The sequence below is a fragment of the Pelobates fuscus genome, chromosome 3 (genome assembly GCF_036172605.1).
Source record: "Pelobates fuscus isolate aPelFus1 chromosome 3, aPelFus1.pri, whole genome shotgun sequence".
NCBI lineage: Eukaryota > Metazoa > Chordata > Amphibia > Anura > Pelobatidae > Pelobates > Pelobates fuscus.
In genome coordinates, this window is record NC_086319.1 from 111,083,221 (window position 1) to 111,102,457 (window position 19,237).

At 40.5% G+C, this 19,237-nt stretch overlaps 1 protein-coding gene across 3 annotated transcripts in view; it reads left to right on the plus strand.

Moving 5' to 3' along the window:
• P4HA2 (prolyl 4-hydroxylase subunit alpha 2) overlaps positions 1-10,801 on the plus strand; it is a 102,377-nt gene extending 91,576 nt beyond the window's left edge. For all 3 annotated transcript variants that reach the window (XM_063447419.1, XM_063447418.1, XM_063447417.1), the window contains 2 exons: positions 215-311; positions 9,689-10,801. In XM_063447419.1, coding sequence (XP_063303489.1) covers positions 215-311; positions 9,689-9,759 — 168 coding nt within the window. In that variant the 3' untranslated portion in view covers positions 9,760-10,801. The remainder of the gene's footprint in view (positions 1-214; positions 312-9,688) is intronic.
• Positions 10,802-19,237: the final 8,436 nt, after the last annotated feature.

Consider the following 19,237-nt stretch of genomic DNA (forward strand, 5'->3'; position numbering starts at 1 on the left):
TGAGTAAGTCAAATTTTAAGGTTAAAATAGCTAAACTAAAAAAAAAATCTCTAATTCAGCAATGTTTCCACATCGGCTATTTTGGCCTTAAATTTGAATTATGCTTTGAATTCCTGACAATTCTTACTTTAGTAAAAAATCCTGACAGTGTAACTCTATGTTCCCTATCACATAGCCCAAGAGTAATGTTTATAACTCCATGCTTTTGTTGCAGGGCACAGCTGTGTTTTGGTACAATCTTTTCAGAAGTGGAGAAGGAGATTACAGAACACGACACGCAGCTTGTCCTGTGTTAGTAGGCAGCAAGTGGGGTAAGCAAATCTGCTACAAAACAGGGGCCACCATCTGCAGAAATGAGCTACTAAGTGGCAAGTTTGTCTGTGCATTTTTAATCCATCATTTGCTAATACTCCTGTGCTGCAGTAGCCGGATGCTAATCCTGCCATTAATTAATTGCCTGAGAGCATCAGCTGAGCGCTCATATACAGTGAATGACAATCTCTGTAGATGACCTGTTCCCAGCTGGCTTTTGAAGATTGCCAGAGGTCGAGTTATAACTCTAGCAGCAACATTAAAGGGACACTAGCGTTAGGAATACATGTATGTATTCCTAACAGTACAGTCTAAATGACCTACCTGCATGTGCTAAAAAATAAACTATTTTTAATTGCCTTCTCTCCAGCGCTGCGTCTCCTCCTTGTCTGATGTGTGTGTGTGTGACGTCACGGTACCAAAACCAGGAAGTAACATACCAAGACTTGGATGCTCTTCCAAGCCTTCTAATTACAGTCTAATAATTAATATAATATTAACATTTGGGGCCACTAACGAGAGGAACTGTAAGCACTAGATAGAACAACCTCATTTAGATAATGTTGTTATAGTGAGTAGAGTGTTCTTTTAAATATCTCAGTATGTGCAGCATTTCATACTGGACCGCTGCACATACAGGGTCCTTGTGCCATGACGACTTCAACACACTGAAATCGTCATGGTTTTTTGGAGTAACCATTAAAATGTTTCTCTCAATGTTGGTATAATAAAATAATTTTACAGAATTTAATACATTTGAATATGAAACTAGTTCTGTTCATGGCAAAAAAATGTGATTGGGTCATCTGGGAAATTGATTTGAGGTGTTGTGATTGTCGTTCTGCTTTTTTGAGTTTTTTGAGAAAATGCCTAACCACAAGTAGCTATTCATAACTTTTATGCAAAATTACTTTCCAGAGTTCGTGTTCGATAATACCACATTCAGTACTGGATCCCACGTTAGTCATGTTTAACAAGTGTGGCCTTTTTTTAGTGTGGTTTTACTACGAAAAGGGTGACACTGTGATTGTATTTTCAAGAACAGGATAAACTGGTCACAATCATACACAAAAAGCAAACATGGTTTTGGAAAGTCCATTAAGTCCATGAATATGTGGTTATGGTAACTAATGCAATAGGAGATTTAAGTGAATTCAAAATCAAATAGAAGTGGTTATAAATGGGTGTGTGTTTTAACATACAGCTTATCCGTTCCTGATCTGTGATGCTGATAATTTTCAAACTAGTCAACTTCAGACGAAATGTACTGCCTGCAGGGGGACTGCCTGAAAAATAAAATAAAGTTATGATCACACCATACAATAATATATTACATATATTATAATATATATATATATATATTAATACCAAAATACACTTAGAATTGAATTATATATGTATTATACACGTATAATATGCTAATCAGATGATTTAATTAACTTTTAATACATTATACATATATAAAAAAATATACATAAAATAAAGATTTTTAAAATATGTAATATGTCATATGCGTATCTTGTTGAGATATATATATATATATATATATTTAATATAATATATACTATTTACAGTGTATGACATTATTCCTTATAGCTTTAGAATGGACTATAGATTAGGGAGGTTTATCTAGATGATACTATAGGCTTTGTTTTATGTGCCTTAGTTGCCATTTAGGAGTAACTTACCTCTCTTTTTCCTCTTCTCCCATACATTTTGGCTCTCCCTTCCTAGCAATTTGAGCTATTATTTTTTCCTCATTTTGGGTATTTGGGTGTGTGTTTTTTATTTATATTTATTATTTTTTTGTTTATGTCTATGATGTCTTAATAAACGTATGGTTTTTATCAGTAATAGTTTACTCTGATATATCCAACCCATCCAACATTGTGTCTCAGGATCCCATTCTTCTGTCTTTTCTTTTTCAAGTCTAGATATAGGGTTATCCCCTTCTATTGGATATATTCAGGACACACTTTTCTAGTCCCTGTTTCTCAGGGCTATTTCTGTCTTCTTCAATGAAGTGGTCTGGGTGCAATGTCCCTCAGGTTTAAACCCTTCAGATGTAAATATAGCAGTTTCAGAGTTATACAGGCCTGTATAAAGAGGGCCAGAAAGGTATTTGTGAAAAACACACTTTTATCATGCTTACAAAGAGATTCCCAGAGCTCTTATTCAGGAAGCGGAATCTAAGTATTGAATACAGGTATTACCTTCTATTTAATTTAATGAAGTGGATTGTATGAGTGCATGCCCTTGAAGTGACTGCAACAGTTAGGTGGAAGCAGTTGCGTGTGGGTATGCATGTATCTAGTATTAACAGGGGTTAAATTGCCGTCTGTCAGGAATAGTGATATTGTGGTTGGATGGTTGGTCTGGTTAGTTTGGAAATCTTTAAGTGTGAGAATGTAGGTGGCGATGTATTTGACAAGGTCGGAGTTGACTTCATATTGGTGTACCACTATGATTTCTTTGGGCCTCGAGAAACCATGGAAGGCAATGTAAATTGCTGCTTAAATAACTGCGTTATCTTTACTATTGAATGGTTTGGTATCTAATACATTGGATAGGCTCCTGAATATGTAATGGATATGAGGAAAGAAAGGCTGTATGATTGGGAAAAGTGTTGACGTGTTATGTGCTAATTTGTAAATGGTAGAAAGGCCCAAAAGTCATCATGATTCCACTGTAGTAATTCCCCGCGGATAGACTCTCAAACTAAGCCTACTGTTAATACCCTGACGTAAATGTTTTGGTATTCATGGAACGAGTGTGATTGAATAGTGACTGTGCGAGTAACATAAATTCATAACAACAGTGGCGTACACACAACCCACGGGGCCCCGGTGCGAAAACTGATCCGTGGGCCCCTCACCTGCGCGCTTACTCTGCGCGGGCTGGGGCCGCAACACATGGCGGCGGGCACCTGATCACAGGAGTCGCAGGGCTGCGACCGTGGTATGTACGCTAGTGCATGCAGATACACATACACTTAAAGGACCACTACAGACACCCAGATCACATCAGCTCAATGAAGTGGTCTGGGTGCCAGGTCCCTCTAGTTTTAACCCTGCAGCTGAAAACATAGCAGTTTCCGAGAAACTGCTATGTTTCACTGAGGGTTAATCCAGCCTCTAGTGGCTGTCTCATTGACAAACATAGCTAGTCTTACAATGAAATCAGGATAGTAATCTATTGTAGCACTATAATAACATGTTGTGAAATAATAGCAACTTAGTGGGCCAAGTGATATTTAAAGATTACTTAACGAATCGGCAATTGTAGTGACAGAGTTTGCAAATTGGTAGCAACATAAGACTGACTAACAACTTATAAAAATGACTTAACGTATGAGCAAAAAAGATAGAAAAGAAATGTACTCATTCAAACCATATGGAGCTATGGTGTTTATAGTCTGTATCCAAAAGGTTTCTCGCTGTAGGAGTAAACAAACTCTATCGTCCCCTCTGGGCAATGGTGGTACCATAATATATATACTTTTTTTATGTATATATATATATTTTTTATATATCTATAATAAATTATAATTTAATCGAATCATCTGAATGGCATATACACTTAACAGAATGTATATATATATATATATATATATATATGTGTGTGTGTATTATATATATATTTTTATGTATAGCAGTCCAGGAAGGAATTCTTATTTCTGGACTGCAATACAGTCTCAAAGGTAGCATAGGCTCAGCAAACCAATCTGGCAAATTTCAGTGTGCAAAAAATGAAAAGCCCTATATTTGACCCTGTAACTCTCCAAAACTCTATAAAACCTGTACATTGTGTGTACTTTTGTGTACCCACTATGCATGTGTAATTTGTAATTTATTGCAATAAAAAATAACCGTATTATGAGATTAACATTTAAAATTCCATGCTCAAATTCTCAATTTCTCAAAGTTTTTTTTTTTTAAATTGTATTTATTTTAAATTATGTTCCATATATAAATATGTAATATGAAAGAAATAAATTATGGTTGAACAGACATATAGCGCAAATTCCAGGTTTTTTTTTTTTTTTTTTATCAGCACTTGCACAATTGACTCTGTCCTTAAGGAGTTAATAACTGTACCCTAGTGTTTGTTTCTCCAACCCCAATGCATTGTGTGTCTGACTGTTGTAGCACTGAACTATATCGCAATGTAAATTGCTACATATTTAATTTAAGAAATTTTACACATTTAAAAAGAAATCACATCACATGGAAAACATGTTAAGACCAGCTTTTAATAAAGAAATGACAGTTCCTATTGGCAATATTTCACATTGGGGAAAAAAATACGATTTCTTGTTTTATTGTACTCATCTGTTTCAGTTTTATTCCATCTTAAAGTGCAGAGTAACTAAATGATAAGTCAATTTCAATGCAAGGCACTTAACAAAAAGCATTCTACTACTTGACAATATAGATTCCTTCACAGTCTGCATTTGGATAGAACCATATTTTCCAGGTGTAAATACTATGACGGTCATCCACTAAGCATTAGATTTTCTCCTGATGGATAAAAACTGGTGAAAATGGCCAAATTCTGACCGGATTGGCAATTCTCATTTAGCAAAACAAATTGTAGATTATGCTAACGTAGTATACCTATAATCTTAATTTTAGTAATGACAGGAGGCAAATATTTTGCATAACTGTCTTTACTGTAAAATCCAGCATCACAGATCAAAACGAAACAACCAATCAGAAACAAGTATCCAACTCTATAAAGGACCCTGTCAGCCTGATCACTTCCTCTTTCTTTGTAACGATACAGTATAAAAGAGTTTAGAACAAAACCAAGTCCACCTCTAGCGGACCTCTGAGGGTTTGCAGGTCGAGGAAAATTGAGCCGTCTAACTGCCCGTCGCTGGTGTCCCGCCAGTGGCGAGAGAACCAATCCGCCGTGAGATTTGACGTCCCTGACAGGTATTCCGCCCAAAGTGTGATGTTGCGGTCGAGACAGAACTTGTATATGTCCTTCGTCGCCTCCGTCAGGGCTCGGGATATGCTCCGCTGAGGCGATTGATGTATTGCACTGTCGAGATATTGTCCATGCGAAGCAGTATGCAGCAGTCGGAGAGACCCTTGGCAAGACTGCGTATGGCGAAGGAACTGGCAATCAATTCCAGGCAGTTTGTGTAATCCTGTTTCTTCGCCCATGGAGTGGTCTGAGCAGTGAGCGCCCCAGCCCCATACCTGGCATCCAATTCTACCACGAAGTCCGGAGAGGGGCCAAATATCACCTTGCATGTGTAGTAACCACCAGCGGAGTTCCGATTGCATCTCCTCCGATAGGGGTATCCAATGATTGTAAGAGTGACCTACCTACCTAACTGATAAGTTGCCTTCAATCGTTGCATGGCCCAGTAGTGTAGGAGCCCAAAAAGATTGCCTGAATTGAGGAGGAGAGAAATCCCACAATGCAGGCGAGGAGGCGCAGGGGAGCGAAAGTCTTGCGGAGCACCTTGCAAAGTTCCTTCTGAATTGAGGTGATCTTTGAAGTTGGTAGTCGAAGGACGCACTTCACCGAGTCTCTCGAAACCGAGGAACTGAACAGTTTAAGACTGGGCGAGTGCTGATTTTTTCCCGTTCACCACAAAGCCCAAGGACTCCAGAAAGTGAACGACCAAGTGCGTCTTAGAGCGTAGTCTGGACACTGCGTCGCAGAAGATCAGCAATTCGGCCAGGTATATAAGGCACCGGATGTCCTTTGCTCGAAAGTGTGCTATGACCGGCTTCAGGAGCCGAGCTGTGGCTGAACGGCAGACGCGTGAACTTGCAGTCCCGTCCTCTCCAAACAAAAAAAATAGAAATTGTTGAAATCTCCCATACGATCGGCACTGAGAGGTACGCATCCTTGAGGTAGAGTCGGGTGTACCAGTTGTTGGCCGGCAGAAGGTCCAGAAGTAGGTGAATGCCCTCTATTTTGAAGTGTCGGTAGATAACATAGCCCTTGAGTTGAGTTGACGAAGGTTAATGACTTTCTTTTTCTTTACCAGGAAGATGTTGCTGAAGAGTCCGCCTCTTTCCGGAACGAGTTGGACAACCCGTTTGTCGAAGAGGGAGAGTATTTCTTCGTCCACCAGGCAGCTGTGTTCTCTTGACCAGTGTAGAGGAGGTGGTCGGGAAGTCTAAACGGGACGCGTATGAAATTCTATTGTGTAACATTGAACGGTTTCTAGGACCTACGCATCCATAGTGATGGTCATCCAGTTCTGAAAAAAAATAGAGACAACCTGCCTGCAGTAACAGTGGTGATAGGAGCAGACCATGCAAGTCTCACCTGTCGTGAAGCGACACCAGCCTCGTCCTCTGGTGCCACTTGCTCTGTCCAAGCCTCTATGGAACAAGGGTCTTGCCGAGGAAGTCGAGAAGAATGAAGACTGTGGATAGGACCTGCGGTCCGTAGACCAGAAAAATCTGATGGTTCGGCCCCGTTGCCGACCACCCCTTCCAAAAACTCCTCTTGCGGTCGTGGAACGAAAGACCTGCTTGAACGAAATTTGTGCTTTTTTCAAGGTGGTGAATAAATTAACATGCTTCAACTCCGCAATGAAAGGTTCCCTGAAAAGCAGTCCATTCGCCAAGGGACCCAGTTCCTTGGAGCCCAGGTCTAAGAGCTTGGAGTCGATCCGCAGAAGTGACAACTTTTGTCTTTCTGAACAGAGCACTGTGTTGGCATTACCTAACATACATATGGCATGTTGGGCCCACTCCCTCATGTCGGGTTCTGAGTGCCCTGAGATAGCGCCAAATATGCGAAGTATAACATCTTCGCCAATGAGCCAAATAGGACCAGCCTGTGCCGATTTCAGGCCCTTCTCAATGCCTTTACGAGGTTCCCGGGACATGAACACCACCACCGTTGTATCAAATCTGGGAATGAGTGTGACTTTATCCGGGAGGAGCGGGCGAGGGCATTCGGCCCTTAGTTTGGCCCTTACGTCTTTCTCCAGTGGCTTGCGAAGCCAAAAAATACACGAACTGTGCCAGATGGTCGGGTAGGAACAGCTCCGATGACCTAGAGTGTTGGATGGTACGAGGCTCGTACAAGGGTTCTACCAGGTCGTCCACGAAGACCTTTCTCCGTGAGTCATCGAAAGCCATTACCCAACACTGTTTTCTTCACATAGTGGGAATCCGACTGGGGTCCTGACAGTTGTCTTCTTCTGAGGCGGATCTCTCTGCGTGCCATTCATCCACCACTGCCATTGTTGGTGATGGGTAGGAGTCCTCGTCTCAGGAGTGAACCGGGGGAGGAGGTTCTGGTCTTTCGATTCATTTTGGAGCGCTTAACTGGGGCTTTGCCTTTGACTCTGGTCGTTGGGGGGCTCGCCCCTATTCCAGTGGAATTTGTGGCCTGCCATCTCCCTGACGACGTCGGCCCAGTGAGGGCTTCCGTGTCTAATGCCACTGACTCTGGGGTCTGTGGCAGCAGCCTCATTAGGGCCTTTTGCACGGATGCCGCTACTGCAGTGTTAATCAATGTCTGGAGGTCTTGCGTCGGTGGGGGTGTGTCACTCATCCTGGGCGATTAATCCTGTTGGGTAATAGTGACATTCAGGGATTGGTCCCCACACATACAATACCACAGGGTGCCAGGCTCCTGGTAGAACCGGGGTTCGCCCAGAAATTGGTCAATGCTGAGTGTGACTCGGAAACAAATCCAAAGTGTCAGTGCCAATATGAGAGGGGCTCACCCTCTAATGAACGGAAGGGGGGTCTCCCTTATGAGACTTCCGCATCTCTCACATAACACAATATATATATATATATATATATATATATATATGGTATCCCCCTTGAACTCCCGGGGTGGGAGGTGGTACCACTGAGGGTTGTACCCTCCAAGAGTTGCCAGGTGACATGTATGTACTCTGAGTTGTAAGTCAGTTGTACCTCCGTGGTAAACAAGCCATGTATACACAGAGAGCGTTTGCAGAATCGGGCTATATGGGTACCATGAGAGGGGGCTCACTAATGTGACGTCTGCCAGTTGTATAAAACGCTTTTTGTTCAGTAGCAGTGTAATCAGATTGTATCCCAGTAACTGGTAAGTTACACAGCAATCAGAACAAACGTATGAAGCATTGCAGCATAAATGACAGTTCTCATTCATAAACATGTATCTGGAAGGTAAGTAAAGCACTTGCAGGAGGTTCCAAGGCCAGATAGTACAGCAGGTAAGTATTCCAATCGTCCAGATCGCGATAATATCGATCTGGAATGAAAACAAGATGGCTGCCGTGAAACTCGTGAGAGCCAAGATGCCCGCCACACACGCTCACTGGTCGGTCCTGCCACGGACCGTGAGTATGCAACGCTCGAGTCCCCAAAACCCTACAATTTCCCACAGAGACCAGGTGCAGACCGCGGAAGTGCAAGCTCGATCACGGCGCGCCTGTGTTAAGGGAAACAGGCAAGCACACAGCTCGGAGGGATAGTGCCAGACTACAGTATAGGGAATACAGTTAGAATATCAGTAGTCTAAGTGAGAGGGGTGAGGAGAAAGGAAAGGGAGAAACAAGAAGCAATATACCTTCACATACCATATAAATAAATAAACAAAATAAGATGGTATAACAGATACATAAATATACAGTAGAAACACTAGGTAAAATACTCTAACCTGTGCAGTCAGGAGCAGCAAAGAAAGAGGGGAGTGATCAGGCTGACAAGTTCCTTTATAGAGTTGGAAACTTGTTTCTGATTGGTTGTTTCTGTTTGATCTGTGCTGCTGGATTTTATAGTAAAGAGTTATGCAAAATATGAAGCCTCCTGTCATGTGATAAAATTCTGGTGGTAATGTAACAATCGGGTGCATGCATTTAGGGTCTTTTTTTTTTCTTTTAAGTTAGTGTTTTTCAGTTTGAATATAGAGTATTCCCATGACAAGTCTAGTAATACATTAGACATGCCTGTCAGAACCCTCTTACTGGTTTACAAGCCAACCAATCAGAATGCTGTACTGAGATTTTACCGAGTGACAAAGCCATTATACAGGCTTTTACCGACTTGAAAGTTTAGTCTGTGCTGAGCTCTCACAGGGCTATGCCCCCACCCACAGCATGTGTGTGGATGCAAAGGGGAGGTTTAAAACCTGTCTTCTAGTTATATTAGCGTCATATTCACCTCATAGACTTGTTTTTTAACACTTTTATATGGCAGCTGCCTAGCAAGCGCTATCCAGCCGCCACATGATTAACCTCTGCTGAGTGTTTGCCATTTGCAAATAATCCTGTATTTGTACACTATTTTTCATATATACTATAAATTTATAATGTGCATGTATGTATTCTCTTTCAGTCATTGCATTTACTTAATAGACAAATTTGGATCTTTAACTGTTTCCATTTACTTTGCAGTGTCAAACAAGTGGTTCCATGAAAGAGGGCAAGAATTTATAAGGCCTTGTGGATTAACAGAAGTTGACTAACGCCCAGTCTTCCCTTACTTTTGAATTTTATTTGGGTCACATTTATTTTTTCCTTCAATTTTTTTTACTACTGCCATTTTTTTTTTTTTTGTACACCTGGTATCCAGTATTGTGAATCCAGTATTCTATGGCCATTCACCAAATAGTTTTTATGATTCACATTCATGACCTTTAATGTCACCATGTTTTGCTTGAGCCCGTAAAGAAAAGACTAGATGTGCAGCTCTAAGATATTTCTACGGTTTACCAATATTTGATCACATGACTCCAGAAGCCAATAGAAACTTTATGAAAATATCAAAAATGCTGTTGTCCCAATAGATTGACACACATGATGGACAAAACCTGTTTCTACTGAGTTTAAAACGGGCCCCAGTTCAGTTTTGCTAAGGGGCTTTCTATGAAGCCATGACAACCAAAAATAAGTCTTACGAGTTCGGAACTTAAAGAGGCTTCTATATTCTCAGGACCAAAGGTTACAAAGAATTAAATAGAAGAGCTCTTTACCTTGCCAATGCTCACTTCCTTCAGAAGAGGATGAAATTCCCAATTTCATGGCATAAAGAGGATAATTGTCATTATAATTTCATATCTGAAAAGCTTGGTCTACATGTTATGGTGTCACTACACCAAAAGTTAGAGGTCTTGAGGACAATTGTGTTAATGAACGTAGCAATACTGTTATATGAGCCCTGTTTTTTATGTTGTAAATTTAATTTTAATGGTGCTAACAGATTTGTTTTTATAGATAATGTTGTGACTAGCTGCTTCTGATATTTTTATTTAGAAAATGATCACTGTATAGTTTGGCAGGAATTCCAATCAGTGGGACATTAAAAAACAAAAAAACAAAAACAAAACCTTCTTCAAGGGGCACTCTAAGTTCCATTGCCATTATAGCCCACTGTAGAAGTTGCTGTGCCATGAGTTCCCTAGTGTCAACCCACGTGAAGGAATCAAACCATATGTGTACAATTTACACTTTGCTTGGTCCACCCTGGTTACCACAAACTTTCTAGTCTTTTTGATAAAATCACAGATTTCGCTGATGCTTTCGGACAATAATGTCTTTGAAAGGGTCGCTAAATTGGATCAGAACGTAATCTCTAGCTGTATCTATACTACTGGCAAACTACAGGTGCCTGAATGGACCCAGACAAGTGTCTAAATGTTTTAAAACAGTTTGGCTCCGCACCAAGGAATTCTGAAAAACATCACTAGTGAACTGTAGTTGTTATGGTTCTTATAATGCCCCTTTCATATACTCTTGCTTTAATGCTGCTTTGGTGGGAACTCTTCTGAGTTAAATGACTTGTTGAAGCAGATACAACTGGTAGATACTATTGTATTTTATAATGCCAAAATAAATCTTTGTTCAGATTAAAAAAAGAGAGAATCATCTTGTTTTTCTTCTACCATTTTTTATTTATTTTTTTGTATTTTATTGAAAATATGTGGAATATGTGTATTTTTTTGACTATGGCAAGTCTCTATTTTTGTTTTTAGATATTATGTTAGCAGTTAAAGGGTTGCTCCAATCACCATGACCACTTCTGCCTAATATCAATTCTCAGCAAAAATTACATCCATCAGCAGGTGGAAAAGATCAATAGTGTGACATTATAAAACTAGTGACTAACACAATGTCACAAGAAATATTATATAGCAACTCTATAATATGTAAGTAAAAAAAATAAGTATGCGAGGAAAGATTTAAAATGGTAAATTAACAAAATGCCTTAAGAAATAGTTGCCACATTATGTGTTTTTTTTTTTTTTTTACCCATTTGCAATAAGGCTAAGTCAATTTGCAATATAGGATTTAATTTTTCAAAATTCATCTTTCTCAGGTTCTGGTGTTATATGCACCAATAACTCGCATCAGTTCTGTACTCTTGTGCATACATGATCTTTCTGTACAAGAGTTAAGGTGCCATCAGAAATTTTGGGGCTTCTTACAAAACCATTGGCCAAAGACTTCATGTTCTCTAGTAAAGTATTGGAGTGATCTTTCCTTCTCATGGCCTTTATCCCCCCTAGTTAAAAGTTGTGACAACATTCTCATTATTAGTCCAGTACCAATAGAGACTATGTATACTTGCTGGCGGGACCACTTTTCAAGTTCCAGTTCATCCAGATCCACAATATTATGCTGGACACATTACTGATACAGTTCTTGACAAAAGTGCTGTCTGGCAGTTTCGACAATTAACTTGCTGGGTCCACTGTGTCACTGATGGAAAGTATTTAAAGATTGCTAGAAATGGCTTTTAGAACGCAGGAAAAGGAGCTACATGACATTATATGGCAATACAACAGCTATTAAGGAGAAGTGAGTTGGTGTCACCATAGGTGTAGGTCCAGTAGCAGGCACTATGACTTGTTATGAGAAAATGCTGAAGGGTGTCTTAAATAAATTATACCTGTCAATGAAAAAAGAGAATCGGAGAAAGGGCAAAAACTTAAAGAAGCTCAGTAGCTTGCCCTATGGTTAGGTCTCAAAAATGTTTTTGCCCACTTGTACAATTACAAAGAAAACTGATCCCACGCAGTGCAGAACTGAAATGTCATAAAGTTCTCTCTGTGTGTGAGATACAGCAACCATAGACGATCATTTCGGCCTTCAAGATGTGGCAGAGTGGTAAGGACTCCTCCCCAACAATATGACACCTGGCGACCAGCTCTAGCACAATGCTGTCTCTTCGCATTGCAGCACTGGAATAATTAGGAATGGCTACCTAGTCCTTTAACTCTAGTCCAGGGGTTCCCAATTAATGTTTCCCATGGAACCATTGGGTAATAAATATAAAACTAATTGTGCAGCTCTTCCCTCTCTTTGTGGTTGAGTTCTTGGGAAATATAATTTTACTTCTTATATATCAATGGTAAGACAGTGCCCATACAGTGTAATTTTGGGAGATGAGCTTAAGACCAGGGCAGGCCCACTGATGTCATCAGGGGTGTCCTTGAAGTCTGCAGCCAATCAGAGTGTCAGAAAGAAGTACAGTTCCCCCTGATATATTAGAAAAATATTTATGAATAGCCCTAAATATTTAAAGTGCAAAATAAACTGCAACTGTATAGCTGCTACAATACTATTCTATTATTTTCTAAAATATACACATGCAGACTGATTAGAATTCAAGTATTTACATATGGGAACTATATTCCCCCTCATATGCCCCAGCTTAAAGCCCCCCAAAGTGTCCTGATTTTTGCGGCACAGTCCCAATTTTTAGGTCTACTTATAGGGACACCAGGGAACAATCCCCAACAAGCACAATCTTTAGACATGCTTGAACTATGCTGTTAATGGAAAATGTTGATATTGGACAAAATAAGTGTTAAATAAGCCAGAGGGTTCTGCCCTGGGTCCACTTGTCTTCAATCTGTTTATGCATGATCTTGAAAAAGGCATTGGAAGTCATTTGTCAGCATTTGCAGAGGACACAATACTAGGCTTTGAAATAATCGTCTGAGCATGATATAACTTCTCTATAGATGGATTTGGATCAATTGATGAACTGGGCAGACAAGCGGCAGATTGGATACAATACAGATAAATGTAAAGTCATGCATTTTAAAACTAAGGAACCCACAAGCCATTTACACATTAAACATGTTTAAAGTTATGGATAACATTTAATGAAATAGAACACTTACATATATCAGACTAGGCAACAGTATAAAATGGCTAGTTAGCTAGCAAGGGCTAGTTAGGTGCTGTCATGTACAAAAAAGGGGTATTAATTTGCATGATAAAATATAATTTTATATATCAATAGTGATGTCCCGAACGGTTCGCTGGCGAATAGTTCCCGGCGAACATCGCTTGTTCGCGTTCGCCACGGACGGCGAACATATGCGATGTTCGGTCCGCCCCCTATTCATCATCATTGAGTAAACTTTGACCCTGTACCTCACAGTCAGCAGACACCTTCCAGCCAATCAGCAGCAGACCCTCCCTCACAGACCCTCCCACCTCCTAGACAGCATACAATTTAGATTAATTCTGAAGCTGCATTCATTTTATTTTATTTTTTTGTATTATTATTTTTTTTGTGTTAGTGTTTATTATACATTATCCTCCATAGCCAGTAACCTGTGTTTATTATACATTATCCCCCATAGCCAGCAACCTGTGTTTATTATACATTATCCCCCATAGTCAGTAACCTGTGTTTATTATACATTATCCCCCCATGGCCAGTAACCTGTGTTTATTATACATTATCCCCCCCATAGCCAGTAACCTGTGTTTATTATACATTATCCCCCATAGCCAGTAACCTGTGTTTATTATACATTATCCTCCCATAGCCAGTAACCTGTGTGTATTATACATTATCCTCCAATAGCCAGTAACCCGTGTTTATTATACATTATCCTCCCATAGCCAGTAACCTGTGCTTATTATACATTATCCTCCCATAGCCAGTAACCTGTGTTTATTATACATTATCCCTCCATAGCCAGTAACCTGTGTTTATTATACATTATCCCCCCATAGCCAGTAACCTGTGTTTATTATACATTATCCATCCATAGCCAGTAACCTGTGTTTATTATACATTATCCCTCCATAGCCAGTAACCTGTGTTTATTATACATTATCCCCCCATAGCCAGTAACCTGTGTTTATTATACATTATCCATCCATAGCCAGTAACCTGTGTTTATTATACATTCTACCTCCCATAGCCAGTAACCTGTGTTTATTACACATTATCCCCCACAACCAGTAACCTGTGTTTATTATACATTATCCCCCCATAGCCAGTAACCTGTGTTTATTATACATTATCCCCCATAGCCAGTAACCTGTGTTTATTATACATTATCCTCCCATAGCCAGTAACCTGTGTTTATTATACATTATCCCTCCATAGCCAGTAACCTGTGTTTATTATACATTATCCCCCCATAGCCAGTAACCTGTGTTTATTATACATTATCCATCCATAGCCAGTAACCTGTGTTTATTATACATTTTCCCTCCCATAGCCAGTAACCTGTGTTTATTATACATTATCCCCCCCATAGCCAGTAATCTGTGTTTATTATACATTATCCCCCCATAGCCAGTAACATGTGTTTATTATACATTATAACTCCCATAGCCAGTAACCTGTGTTTATTATACATTACCCCCCCATAGCCAGTAACCTGTGTTTATTATACATTATCCTCCCATAGCCAGTGACCTGTGTTTATTATACATTATCCCTCCCATAGCCAGTAACCTGTGGTTATTATACATTATCCCTCCCATAGCCAGTAACATGTGTTTATTATACATTACCCCCCCCCCCCATAGCCAGTAACCTGTGTTTCTTATACATTATCCTCCCATAGCCAGTAACATGTGTTTATTATACATTATAACTCCCATAGCCAGTAACCTGTGTTTATTATACATTACCCCCCCATAGCCAGTAACCTGTGTTTATTATACATTATCCCCCATAGCCAGTAACCTGTGTTTATTATACATTATCCCTCCATAGCCAGTAACCTGTGTTTATTATACATTATCCCCCCATAGCCAGTAACCTGTGTTTATTATACATTATCCCTCCCATAGCCAGTAACCTGTGTTTATTATACATTATCCCCCCATAGCCAGTAACCTGTGTTTATTATACATTATCCCCCCCATAGCCAGTAACCTGTGTTTATTATACATTATCCGTCCCATAGCCAGTAACCTGTGTTTATTATACATTATCCCCCCATAGCCAGTAACCTGTGTTTATTATACATTATCCCCCATAGTTATTTATCGTTGGACATAGGCAGCATGATGTCTGAGGCCAGCCCAGAGAGTGAGTGAGTAAGTGAGTGAATAATATAATATATATGTTCAGAAACATATTAGTAATATATGTAAATCAGGTTCATGCAAAGAGGGTGAAAAGGTATTAAAGAAAAACACACTTATTGCATCAAATTTACAAAGCCAAACTTTTAAAAGCTTTCCTCATTTCTTTCTCGGGATGAGGAATATATCGGTTGTAGACTGAGGATTTCCATCTGCCCAATCTTTTAATAATATGCACTGGAGTGTCAGTGTTAAAGGAGACCGAAGCTGCCCCTATTCTAAATGAAAGACCCGAGACATGGATACAACCCAATCTTAGGAGTAGTGTTCTGATGTAGAAGATGAATTTAGCTGTAGTCAGAGGGATTCAGTGAGAGTAGTGGTGAAATGTGTGTGGCATGACTGAGTGTGGGTAAGTAAGAGTCAAGTATTTTAACTGGGCACTAGTTCTAGTTCTAAATAGTATAGCGGATGGATGAGTAGTTTGGTTAGTTTTAGAGGTTTGTAGAGAAAGTATATAGTGATCATGATTTTTAGCGATATCCAATATTTTTAAGGTGGTCTGAAACAAACATAAAATGCTATATAAAATTTGTGGGAATATCGAATAGTCGTGTACAGTAAATCAGAGAGGGCTCAGAATATCGAACCATCGATCGGTAACCTGGATGAAGTAGGGGGTCTATCTGTTTTATTAAATACGCGGTAATATGCTTTTAATGGGATAGGATGTTAGGAAAGGTGTGTGATTGGGATAAGTGGTTGTGGCTGTATTTACCTTATCCTGGGACCGACCTGGCTCCTAAGCTTGAGCCGCACGTGGCTGGATCACTCCTGCCTCCACACGAGCCGCATGTGGCTTGATCTCCTCTTCTGACTTAGCCGCGTGCACTGACCGCAGTGATCGGTCACGTGGCCCGCCTTGCACTAGGAGCACGGCTCGAGTCACGAGCTCGCTCTTAAAGGGGCAGTGGGAGCCAAAAGTTGATTCAGGCTCCCATTGGCCCACTTCATTCCAGCACCCCCACACACGAATGTTTTGGGGGCGTAGGCATGACGTGGGCCAATCAAATGTGAAAGGATATTTAAACTTCCCTAGCCCTATCCACTTTGTCCTATCGTGGTTTCTGTGTCAGTACCCTTTAGTGCGTTCCTTGATCTATTTTGTTTATTTTGGTATTGACCATGGCTTTGTTCTTGACTCTGAATTTATCTTTAACCCTTTCCTGTCTTGTTTGCCCGTGTGACTGATTACCATCTACCTTAAGCATGTCGGGTCGGTCAGGTAGGAGCAACATTGCTGGGTCATCCCCTTCTGGGGTGAAATTCACTTGTTGATAGCTGCTTAAAGTGAGATATTGAGGGAGCTCACACGACGTGCGTCTTTCCTCCATGACAGCTAGGCCCCGCCCCCCGGAAGCTGCATTCTTAGTGAGAGGAGGGACAGTGTAGCTGCTGCTGGTTTAATATGAAAATCGATAGCTAGGCTAGTGTATTCAGTGTCCACTACAGTCCTGAAGGACTCATCTGATCTCTCCTGTAAGGACATCACTCCAAAAAGCCCTTTTTAGGGCTAGAACGTCGGTCTGCTTTTTTTTTCCTGTGTAATCTAATTTGCCAATGCCTGCCTGCCAGCGTGTGTGTCAGGCTCACGGCGTATACTGTGCCCACTTGCCCAGTGCCACCACTCATATCTGGTGTCACAATAGCTTGCATTTAAAAAACCTTTTTTGACTGTAATATAATAGCAGTCAGTTTCCTTCACACGTGTGCGTTTCAGGGCCTGCCAGGGCACAGTGTCACACCAGTGCAACTCATATCTGGTGTAACAGTAGTGTACATTTAAAAAAAAAAATACAGGGGGCTTGTTGTTACCTTTCGGGGACCCTTGGTGTTGTACGTGGCTGGGTGGAGGAAGAGACCTTCAATGACATCAGTGAGGACAAGGAACGGGACATGGCTAGCTTGGTATCCAATTAACAAACAACACGATCACCCGTGGAAAAGTGATAAAACACAAAAACTTTAACTTAACTGATAGGTACACGGCCTCCCAGGGTTATCTCCCAGCTGATAACCGAATTGCAGGAATATATAGTTGATGGGATATTTTGGGATATTGCTAGTGTACCTATAATAGAGGACAAAACATAGTGCAAATATTGCTAATAAAATATAGTTTGGACCAGCATCTCTTATTTGTTTTTACTATATTTTATTCAATTTAACCTTTTTCAAGTGAATAAATTGCCTTTAAAGTATTCCTTTGGCTGCTGTCTGTGAGACTTCGTACTGACCTGGATACCCTATCGGCTATCACTTGAGGAGGGAATTTTTAAAAGGAACATACCCCCCATTTCCATCAGGGGAGGCACCTATAATACGCTTTATTATCTTGGAATATGTGAGTGCATTCTGATCACTGGCAACTTTCACTATATTTTATTAGCAATATTTGCACTATGTTTTGTCCTCTATTATAGCTTGGTATCCAACCTTGTGCAAATTTGCGGTTGTGCAAATGGACTGTTTTCGGTTGTTTGCAGTGCGTTAAACGGGGAGTTTGGTCTGTCACTGTGAAGCGGGCGTAACCCTTACACTACCTGATCGATACAACATCATACCTGATGTTTTAAAGCACGTTATTCCAAACAATTTAGGAATGTTAGGTGATTTATGCCCTTTATGGATTAAAACCAGACTCTGCATCAACTATGTAATTTTCCATGGGAGTTTTGCCATAGATCCCCCTCCGGCATGCCACAGTCCAGTTAGTCCCCTTGAAACAACTTTCCCATCACTATATTGGCCAGAAAGAGTCCCTGTGGGTTTTAAAATTCGCCTGCCTATTGAAGTCTATGGTGGTTTGCCGGGTTCGCCCGTTTGCGGAAGTTCGCGTTCACCGTTCGCGAACCGAAAATGTTATGTTCGCGACATCACTATATATCAATGGTAAGAGCCTTCCCTAAACATGCAGTATAATTTTCGGCACCAGGTTTAAAGATATTCCAGAACCGAAAAAAGTGCAGATGCGAGTAGGAAAAATGAATATGTGGATGGAATACATAAGTTATGAAAAACAGCTAGTGAGAAATTTCCTTCTGACTCTCTCAATATCTTAACTCAAGCACATGGAAACATTGAGACAGATTGACAATATTGAAAGGGTTCTACTGCCCACTGAGCAGAGTTGAATGGGGGCCTCTAATGGAGTGGGATGAGATGACAGCTGAAGAACAGGTACATAGCTGGGTAACAGTATCATATGGTAGCAAGGGGAGGGGATGAGGAAAGGTTTGGCTAGTCCTAATTTTGTGCAACCTTACAGATTAAGTTGTGAAGATGTTAGGAGAATCAGCTCAAGGGGTGGCTGCACCGCAGGAAGCTGTTCCTTCTAACAGCCGAGAGAACCAGCCCTTAGTACAATTGGTGTTGAGACTGTAAGAAAAGCTAGACAGGTTGTGGTGATAGGGGACTCTGTTATTATCCCCTTTAAGACGCTGGATGGAAATTTTCCGTCATTGCAGTCCTCCCCTTAACCCCTTAAGGACACATGACATGTGTGACATGTCATGATTCCCTTTTATTCCAGAAGTTTGGTCCTTAAGGGGTTTAGGACACAGGACAGAAAATTTCCGTCCAATACTAAAATTAACC